The sequence below is a fragment of the Budorcas taxicolor genome, chromosome 19 (assembly GCF_023091745.1).
Source record: "Budorcas taxicolor isolate Tak-1 chromosome 19, Takin1.1, whole genome shotgun sequence".
NCBI classification, from domain to species: domain Eukaryota; kingdom Metazoa; phylum Chordata; class Mammalia; order Artiodactyla; family Bovidae; genus Budorcas; species Budorcas taxicolor.
In genome coordinates, this window is record NC_068928.1 from 23,773,535 (window position 1) to 23,784,506 (window position 10,972).

Genomic DNA, 10,972 nt, shown 5'->3' on the forward strand with positions numbered 1-10,972 from the left:
GAGACTTTGGAAACCCACTGGCAATCTAGGGACAAATCAGCTGCTGGAAAGGGCTGAAGATAGCACCCCTGGGTGACATGTTCCCTGTCACTAATGATGTTAGAGGCAAAGTAATTTAGTAACTACAGTAGGTAAATGAAAGGATGTGGTTGATGAATTGACTCCATCAAGGGGAATAATAACACAGAACAGCCCATATAAAAGAGCCAGCAGAAACAAACTGCCACATAAATGACCCCATACGAAGACATACAAATGATTAGACAGATGTAAGTTAGTGTTACAGAAAAATGCAGACACTTTATAAGAAAGATGGGAGAAAATGTGCTCAAAGCATTGGATCAGATAAATTTTACTAATCACCTTTAAAACATTATATTAACATTAAAAAAATATATAAGACGAACAAGGAAGTCTTCATAGCCTTGCTCTAAAATATCAGTTGGTGGGTTTTACAAGAATTTATCACTAATAAGGAATTTTAGGAAAAGTTCAGGGAAAATGAACAGCAAAGCCCGGATGAAATCTATCTATGAAACCTAGTATAATAGTGTATGTAATGGGGAAGGATTTTAACTTGTTTAATTATAGATTTTTTTTTCTTTTTTTGGGGGGGGTTGGTGTGGGGTTGTGCCTCATGGCTTGAGGAAATCTTAGTTTCCTGACCAGGGATTGAACCTAGGCCCATGGCAGTGAAAGCATGAGTCCCCCTGGACCTCCAGGGAATGCCATAGAATTTTCTACTAAGGAAGAGAGTTTCCAAAAAAGATGAAGGATAAATTTCCAGCAGATATAAACGACTGGAATCTACTACAGGGATTCAGCAATGATAAAATTATTATCTAAGATTTTAATTCAGTGCCTTATGCTTGCCCATGTACACTAGGATGATTAGGTTGCAGAACTTGAAGCCGTTCAAACTAGTTTAAACTGACAAAAAAGGAGACATTTATTAAAAGGAGATAGGGGTCTATACAAAAAATTGATGAACAACAGAGCTTAATGTATAGCACAGGGACCTATATTCAATATCTTATAATAACCTATAACAAAAAATATCTGAAAGACTAAACTGAATCAATTTGCTGTACATCTGAAATTAATGCAATGTGGTAAGTCAACTATACTTCACAAAAAAATGAGGGAAAAAAAGAGACAGTGTTTCTCCTAGATTCAAAAGGAAGGGGATACAACTAGGCCAACAGTAAGACAGCAAAGGTCATCAGGCCTTATGCCTATCTCTCACTTCTTCCTGCATTTCTCTGTATTTCTTTTCTCCTTGTTGTGCTGTATCACTTCCTTATGAATATGTGAAGGCTTTGTGTTTGGTTTATTCTCTCTCTGAAGACCAGCTAAGCTGATGTCAGCACCCTTTTGTCTTCACTGCCTAGACCTTGAAGTGGATTTGGGTCCGTGAACTGTTTCCTTTGTCAGCTGGCATGATGTTAGGCTTTGTCAGTAGAGGGCGCAAGAGAGGCACTGCATAAGGTAAAGGGGTTTTGCTTCTGGTACACCCGTGCAGGTTTTGCTGTAGCTCAGTGGCTGTCATGTTGGACTCTGCGGTCCCATGGATTGCAGCACGCCAGCCTTCCCTGTCCTTCACTATCGCCTTGCGCAGGCTTGGCGAGCTCTTAGACCTCACTTGGAAAGCCCTTGGAGCAGAGACACAGGCACTAGCTCCAGGCCATTTGAGGTTTCTCCTCATAAGGAGTTAACTGCTTGAAGCAGAGAACTGGAATTCTGGCTGTTCTCCTCAGAGAATCCCTGTCAGAGGGGAGAATCGGCAATTGGGCACTTCTCCTCTGAGAGCTCTGTCTGTTTGAAAAGGGAGCTGGCATCTGGAAACTGCTTCAGAGCGCCTTGGGTCTGTCTGAAGAAGCCTGGCTCTCCAGCACTTGACGTCCGAGAGCGCTGTCTCTGACTAGATGGTAGGTCTCAGGCTCCTGACTTTCTCCTCAGAGAGCTACTTCTCCGTGTGAACCTCAAGGCTGCCTATTGAGCATTTCTCCTATTTTTGTGGTTTGCTAAAGAAAATCAACCACCAAGCATTTCTCCTCTATCAGAGTTGCTCAAGCTGTGGAGGGGGGAGGGCAGAGCCTCTGGCACTTCACCCCAGAGAGAGCTGTCTCCCTGTACAAATAAAGGAGCTAGACATCTGTCTTTTCTCCTCAGAGCAGTTTGTCTGTTTGAGAATTTGAGATTTCGCCTCAGAAAGAGTTGTGTCCTTTTCTGAGGCAGAGTGCTGGCAATCTAGCATTTCTCCTCAGAGTATGGTCTGTCTGAGGTGGAGGACCAGTCATCGGGCATTATCTCCTCAGAGAGGTCTCCCTCTCTGTTTGAAAAAACCTGCTGATGCTTCTGAATTTTACCTCATAGAGAACTGTCTCTGCCTGAAGTCTTACCGGCCAGCCCTTCACCTTCTGGAGGGCTGTCTCTGACTGTACGGTAGTTCTGAACTTCCTGCCTTTCTCCTCAGAGAGCTGTGTTTCTGTGTCAGCTGGAAGGTTGACCATGGGGCTTTTTTCTTCCTGAAGGGCTGTCTTGCTGTTTGATTAACAATACTGACCAACTAGCATATCTCCTCTGATGGGATGTCTATCTATTCAAGGGGTAGCGCTGAGCCTCAGGATTTCACCTCAGAGAGAGCAGTCTCCCTGGCTGAATCAGAGAGCTGGACATCTTTCTTTCCATCACAGAGCTCTTTATCCTTTTCGAATTAGAAGTCCAACTATTTGAATAAATATGGTACTGCTGCTGCTGCTGCTGCTGCTAAGTCGCTTCAGTCGTGTCCGACTCTGTGCGACCCCATAGATGGCAGCCCACCAGGCTCCCCCATCCCTGGGATTCTCCAGGCAAGAATACTGGAGTGGGTTGCCATTTCCTTCTCCAATGCAGGAAAGTGAAAAGTGAAAGTGAAGTTGCTCAGTTGTGTCCAACTCTTCGCGACCCCATGGACTGCAGCCTACCAGGCTCCTCCGTCCATGGGATTTTCCAGGCAAGAGAACTGGAGTGGGTTGCCATCGCCTTCTCCGAAATATGGTACAGATTATGTCAATATGCAGCACTCCTTTTTCCTAGAAGCTGTTTTCTCCCCTCTTTCTCCTATTAAAACACTACAAGAGAAAAGTACAAGAATTGACAACAACAAAAGAGAAGGCCAGCTATTCCAGATTTCTCCTCAGAAAAGCTGGCGCCCTTTCTGAGGTAGTGTTGGCAATCTGATGTTTCTTCTCAGAGTGCAGTCTCTCTTCATGAGGAGGGAAATCGGCCATCAGGCCAGTTTCATCACAGAGCTTGGTCCCTCTATTGGAAAGAATGAGGTGGCCATCCTGAATTTCTCCTCTCAGTGTGCTGTGTATTTCTGAAGCCAAAGCCTGGCTCTTTCCCGTTCTCCTATGTGTGCTCGACAAGCTCTCAAGCTTCACTGGGCAAACACTTGCTGCGCATGCATTGGCTCCAGGTTTGGCTGCCCGAGCGCCGGCTGCTGTCTCGGCAGTGGATCCAGGCCTTGCCCGCAGTTTCTCTAGTGCCTGGGCCCACGATGTGCCACGTCCAGGAGCACCCATTGGCTTCTCCCAGAAGCACCCCTTTCCTACACCTGCTGCTTCGTCACCTCAGGAGTTCCCCGTGAAGTGTGAAACTGGCACTGTCTACATGGAGCACGGGGAGAGATAGAAGAAAGAGGCAGACCGCTCCAGACTGGTAGGTGCAGGTTTAATATGCAAGGAAACTTAGGACAGTTATCTTGAGTGACTGCTAGAGAAGTAGGTCTCTGCACCCACCTGCTGGAACCTTAAAAGTGTATTGTTCCTGTTGTTGTTTAGTCGCTAAGTTGTGCTGGACTCTTTTGTGACCCCATGGACAGTAGCCTGCCAGGCTCCTCTGTCCCTGGAGTTTCCCAGGCAAGAATACGGCAGTGGGTAGCCATTTCCTTCTAAAGAGGATCTTCTCAACCCAGGAATTCGAACCTGTGTCTCCTGCCTTGGCTGGCATATTCTTTATCTCTGAACCATCAGGGAAGCTTAAGGTCAGTTCAGTTCAGTTCAGTTGCTCAGTCGTGTCCGACTCTTTGTGACCCAATGAATCGCAGCATGCCAGGCCTCCCTGTCCGTTACCAACTCTCGGAGTTTACCCAAACTCATGTCCATCAAGTCGGTGATGCCATCCAGCCATCTCATCCTCTGTCATCCCCTTTTCTCCTGCCCCCAATCCCTCCCAGCATCAGGGTCCTTTCCAATGAGTCAACTCTTCCCATGAGGTGGCCAAAGTATTGGAGTTTCAGCTTTAGCGTCAGTCCTTCCAAAGAACACCCAGGACTGATCACCTTTAGATGGACTGATTGGATCTCCTTGAAGTCCAAGGGACTCTCAAGAGTCTTCTCCAACACCACAGGTCAAAAGCATCAATTCTTCGGCACTCAGCTTTCTTCACAATCCAACTCTCACATCCATACATGACCACTGGAAAAACCATAGCCTTGACTAGATGGACTTTTGTTGGCAAAGTAATGTCTCTGCTTTTGAATATGCTATCTAGGTTGGTCATAACTTTCTTCCAAGGAGTAAGCGTCTTTTAATTTCATGGCAGCAATCACCATCTGCAGTGATTTTGGAGCCCCCCAAAATAAAGTGTGACACTGTTTCCACTGTTTCCCTATCTATTTTCCATTAAGTGATGGGACCAGATGCCATAACAGGTCAGATCTTTACTTTTACTTCTTTCCTTCTTTTTTCCCCATATACTCAAACACAACACATTCTATACACAAATATGCCTTTCTTCCAGTTACCTTACTGAATTCTTTTAGTGGATTTTTCTGGTTTTTCAAGTATAAATCATTTTACCTGACCTAATTAATCATAGTTTCTTTTTTCTTGCCACTTAACTGCCCTGCCCTGTCTAAAGTCTTACAGCTTGGTCAGGCTCTTCTAAAATATTATACAAAATTGATGACAGTAGGGTTATTAGTATCCATTTAGACTTTAGCATGGAGAAGGTGATGGCACCCCACTCCAGTACTCTTGCCTGGAAACTCCCATGGACAGAGGAGCCTGGTAGGCTGCTGTCCATGGGGTCTCGAAGAGTTGGACACAACTGAGCGACTTCACTTTCACTTTTCACTTTCATGTATTGGAGAAGGAACTGGCAACCCACTCCACTGTTCTCACCTGGAGAATCCCAGGGACGGGGATGGGGCCGCCTATGGGGTCACACTGAGTCGGACACGACTGAAGTGACTTAGCTGCAGCAATAGCAGACTTTAGCAGGAACGCTTCTGGAGTATCATACAGTTTGTGATTCACTGTTGTCTTCTAAGTCTTTATTAATTAAGGTTTCTTTGAATCCCTAATTTGCTGAGAATTTTTTGTTTTTCAATTCAGTGATCAATGTTAAATTTTATCAAATACCTTTGCTTGTTTAACTATCTGATTGTTGTCATTATACGTTGTTTAAAAAATGTAATCTTAGACTTAGTCTGCTCATATTTCATTTAGAAACTTTACATCAAATTTCTTGACAAAAGACTGAGCCAGGGCAGTGGGAGTGGGTGCTTGGTGCTGATAGGAAAGAATTATTAATTTGCATGCGTGCTAAATTCGTGTCCTACTTGTGTCAGACTGTTTGCAACCCTATGAACTGTAGCCTGCCTCCTCTGTCTGTGGAATTCTCCAGGCAAGAATACTGGAACGGGTTGCATGCCCTCCTCCAGGTGATCTTCCTGACCCAGGAGCAAACCTGGGTCTCCTCCATTTCCTCCATGGGCAGGGTTGTTTACCTCTAGCACCACTTGGGAAGCCCACTACTTAGTTTAAGGAAGGGTAAAAGGATCCAGGACTGTTTTGCTCCCCGGTGGACCTGGAGGGTTGGCAGGGACATCCTCTCCTCTGACTTGACCGAATACTATGCAAGAGTCGGACACGGTTTAGTAACTACACCACCATGACCACGACCACGACCAGCACCACAAAGATGGGAAACTAGATTTAAGTTTCTACAATGACACTTACAGAGACATTACTTTGCTAACAAAGGTCCGTATAGTCAAAGCTATGGTTTTTCCAGTAGCCATGTATGGATGTGAAAGTTGGACTGTAAGTAAGGCTGAGTGCCAAAGAGTTGATGATTTTGAACTGTGGTGTTGGAGAAGACTTGAGAGTCCCTTAGACTGCCAGTTAATCCTAAAGGAAATCATCCTTGAATATTCATTGGAAGGACTGATGCTGAAGCCCCACCTGATGGCGAAGAGACAGCTCACTAGAAAAGTCCCTTATGTTGGGAAAGATTGAAGGCAGGAGAAGGGGACGACAGAGGATAAGATGGTTGGATGGCATCACCTACTCAATGGACATGAGTTTGAGCAAGCTCCGGGAGATGGTGAAGGACAGGGAAGCCGGGAGTGCTGCAGTCCATGGGGTCGCAAAGAGTCAGACACGACTGAGCGAATGCACAACAGTAATGACGCTGGAGCTCTCTGCCCAGCCGCCACTGGAGGGCGCGCGCAACCAGCGGAACCAGCCCGCGTCGCTCCGCGGTGGTTGGGAAAGAATAGAGCGCCGACTTTTCGCGGCTTTTCATTAGCTGATTCTGCGGGAGTCCCGCTTTTCTGACCTCCTCATTGGCTGTTGGCCCGGTGTCTTTGGTCAGCTCCTCCTGGGGGTTTAAAAGAGGTGTAGGAGAGACCCAGAAGTCCGGGTTTACAAGGACCAATCAATCAGGGCCTCCCATTGGTTTATCAAACAGGAGGCTCAACCCCTCCTCTGAAGACTTTCCAGTGGTTGCTGCCTTACTCTGGCGGCTCTCGCTTTGGGGTGGCCAAGGTTCTCCTTGGCGCTTTAGCCGGCTTCCGTGGCGGAGCCGATGCACTCCGAGTGGCTGTCATCTTCTTTAGCGTTGTTTGCCTCAGACCCGTGGCACACAGGGCTGGATGAGCTTCGAGAGACAGCTGTTACTGGGGTGGATTTGGGGGGCTCAGCAGTGCCAATCCTGTAGAAAACGGCTGGAGCACGGGAAGGGATGTCTTGCCTTGAGCTAGAGATCTGGAGTCTGGGGTAGAGTCCTGAATGGGGAAGGAGATCACTGTAGACAGCCCTTACCCTTTCCTACCAGAGCTAGGCAGGAGGTATTCCCTTCAGCTGGGATCTCCCAATGGGAGCATCATACCTTTGAGGGCCCCTTAGACATTTGTATTTGTAGACATTGAAAAAAAAATTCAGTAATTTTAACTTTGAAGTTTTAGTATTTTGGCATCAACAATACATTTTATATATATATATATACACACACACACACACACACATATATATGTATGTATATTACGATTCAGTCATATTATTAGTCCTTGGAAAACTTGTAGGCCCAAGGCGGGATGCCTATAGTGGCTAGTGGAAAAATTATGGTGCTGTCCCACCCTCCTCCAACACACACACAAACACACACATGGTTTTCAGAGAAAAACTGGCTCCCCAGCTCTCTGCAGCCCAGGGCTTGGTGCTGCTGAACAGACGTTTGTAGATAAAAGGCTGAAGGAGCACACTAGAATGGGAACTGGGAGGATCCTTGATAAACAATAAAACTGAATATGGAAAATGCTCTACAAGCCAGTCTGGCACTGATACTGTGGCTTCCCTGATAGCTCAGTTGGTAAAGAATTTGCCTGCAATGCAGGAGACCCTGGTTTGATTCCTAGGTTGGGAAGATCCACTGGATTAAGGATGGGCTACCCACTCCAGTATTCTTGGGCTTCCCTTGTGGCTCAGCTGGTAAAGAATCCGCCTGCAATGCAGGAGACCTGGGTTTGATCCCTGCGTTGGGAAGATCCCCTGGAGAATGGAAAGGCCACCCACTCCAGTATTCTGGCCTGGAGAATTCCAAGGACTGTATAGTCCATGGGGTTGCAGAGTCGGACACTAAACGACTTTCACTTTCACAGAGTTAGTGGTCTAATCATGTGGGCTTGGGTCAGGAGGTAAGGTGCTTATGGTAGTGGGCACTGCCACACTGGCAACCTGGCAAAAACCACTCCAGCAACATTGGTCACTACCCGTCTGGGTCTCTCTTCTATTGCTCTAAACTTTGAACTACGAAGATAACACAGAGTCTTATTGCTGTGTCTAAGTAATTTTAAGTAGTTTGTTCCTATGTAGACATAGACAAATTGTTGGACCAGAAAAATCTATGAAGGAAAGGATTAACTGTGGGTTACTCTTTGGATATCAAAGCAGATATGGGGGTGTGGAAGGAAGATTGCAGACTTATTTTTCATTTTACTCTTGAAAGTGTTTTTTTTTTAAAGTAACATAAACATGATAAAAAATAAAGCTGCAGAAACAAATAATTAGTGAAAAGTTTCTTTCTTACTCTGATGTCACTATTTCCCTATCCAGAGGGAACTTCTAAGTTACCTGAATGTCCTTCACAACAGTTTGTGCAAAGAGGCATTTATGTATACAGAATAAAACCTGAACTTTCTAACTAGCTATAGGTGGCCGTCGAAGACAATGCCTCTGCATTGAAAAAATGGAGCTGTGCTTCCCAGATCCCCCTTCAGTGAGAGGCTTGCTTTCTAGCTGCGGAAAATGCAGCAGTCAGCAGACAGCCTAGCTGTCAGCTCCTCAAGGGTTTTCTTCGGCTGCACATACCCTCCTTGTTTGCAGTTGCGTCCTTCCCAGGGTTGTCCACATCTGGTAGTTATAAAGCCTGTCCATTTTGGCTTGCTGTGAGACAACTCTGATGGTCAGTGTTCACTCCAGATCTCCGTGCTGGGTTGGTCAACACTTTGTGGCTTGCTTGTAATTTGACTTCCTCCTCTGCCTGATTGAGCTTCTTCACTTGTTCCTTCACATATGTCTATTCCTAACAAACACCTTGTACTCCAAACCCCATCTCAGCACCTACTTCTGGAGAACCCAGGCTGTGAACTGTCTTGATGGCATCATCGGCCACCACTCTCATTATTTCAGATTGATTAAATTCTTTGCATATACCCTGTTGTGTATATGAACTTTGGCAGTGTATCTGGTAAGGGGCAGTTTTGCCTATGACACCTGCAGAGGGGGTAACACAAATCATTGTCTATAAATGGCTTGCAAGCCATTCTCCTAAGAGAAGGTCAGAGCTCAGAAATTTCAGTGAATGTATGTTAGCATGAGTGACCTCCTTAGGCTATAATTAAATATATCTGGATGAGGCTTTGACTGTGGTCTTGTCTGACAAGTTGAAAGATTTCTTTGAAGATTTCTTTGAATTTCTTCTGCTATTGATTAAAAGCAGACTCCTTCTGTTAGTCTTGCTGCTGCTGCTGCTAAGTCGCTTCAGTCCTGTCTGACTCTGTGTGACCCCATAGATGGCAGCCCACCAGGCTCCCCCGTCCCTGGGATTCTCCAGGCAAGAACACTGGAGTGGGTTGCCATTTCCTTCTCCAGTGCGTGAAAGTGAAAGTGAAGTCGCTCAGTCATGTCTGACTCTTCGCAACCCCATGGACTTCAGCCCACCAGGCTCCTCCATCCATGGGATTTTCCAGGCAAGAGAACTGGAGTGGGGTGCTATTGCCTTCTCCTCTGTTAGTCTTAGTGTGCCCTTATTTATTGCCAAGGCTGGTGAAGTCTAAGGGTCATTGGGTTATACATACATGTCTTTTCTTTACTATAAAGCAACAAATTCATTCTGGGCTGGATTTGTGTCTTAATTAACTCCTGTATCTCATACAGGATAATGCCTTGCACGTGATGGAGGAAATTCCCAGACTCCACTTCAGTGCCTCAGTTTCCTTCCTGTCAACCTCTGGAAGGCTTTTCCTAAGAGCCGTCTTCCCAGTGCCCCATGCATGTCCTTGTTCCTCAGGCTGTAGATGAAAGGGTTCATCATGGGAGTCACCACAGCATACATCACTGTGGCTACTGAGTCCTTCGTGGGTTTTAAGGGGCTGCAGATATACCATACCAAGTGTCCCATAGAAGAGGGAGACCACAGCCAAGTGGGAGCCACAGGTGGAGAAAGCTTTGTATTTGCTGGAGGCTGATGGTATTTGGAGGATGGCTCTGACAATCCAGACATAGGACATAACCATAATCCCTAAGGGGGTGAAGAAGATGAAGCAACCTGTGGTAATCTGCACTGTGTGAATCACCTGGGTATTGGAACAGGTGTGCCCCAGCAGGACGTACATCTCACAGAAGATGTACTGGATTCTCCGGGACCCACAGAAGGTCACCTTGGTCATGAGGAGGGTGAGAAAGAGACCGTACAGGACAGAGAGTACCCAACACAAGGTGAGGAGCAAAATGCAGAGCCCAGGGCTCATGGCTGTGATGTAGCGGAGAGGGCAGCAGATGGCCACATAGCGGTCATATGCCATCGTGGCCAGGATGAGGCTGTCCAGGGTCACCAAGGAGACCAGGAAGTAGAGCTGGGTCAGACACCCTGCGTATGAGATGGCTTTGTTCTGGGACTGAAGGTTCACCAATGTCTTGGGGATCGTATTGGCAACAGAGAAGAGGTCGGTGAAGGAGAGGTTGGCCAAGAATAAGTACATGGGAGTGTGCAGGTGGGAATCAAAGCTGATGGCCAAGATGATGAGCACGTTTCCCATTACTGTGACCAGATACATGGACAGGAACATCCAAAACAGGATCTGCTGCTCTTCCGGACTCTCCGAGATCCCCAGGAGTAGGAAGTCAGAGACCCCACTTTGGTTGCCTCCATGCATTTTCCAAGCTGTCTGCAACATCAGCACCAACATATATTTACTAATTGCCTTTGACTGAGTAAGGACATTCAGATAAGCAAAATCAACTATTTTCTTAACAATAAAAATACTTCAGGCTGGATTTCAGAATTTTTTTTCCATAAGCAGCAAAGTAATACCAGAGAAAAAAACATACTGTAGAAAATCTTTATGCAGCCTAATCATTCCAGCAACTTTTAATCTGGCATAGTCAATGTTATGGAAATAATGTCTATGTCTTATTTTAAG

The 10,972-nt window shown here is 46.0% G+C and overlaps 1 protein-coding gene across 1 annotated transcript; it reads right to left on the reverse strand.

Annotated features, from left to right (window-relative positions):
• Positions 1-9,750: 9,750 nt before the first annotated feature.
• LOC128064876 (olfactory receptor 1D2-like) lies at positions 9,751-10,705 on the reverse strand. Its single transcript, XM_052657863.1, is given in 2 exon segments — positions 9,751-9,910; positions 9,912-10,705. Coding segments are annotated over 2 exon segments (954 nt in total).
• Between the last annotated feature and the right edge of the window lie 267 nt (positions 10,706-10,972).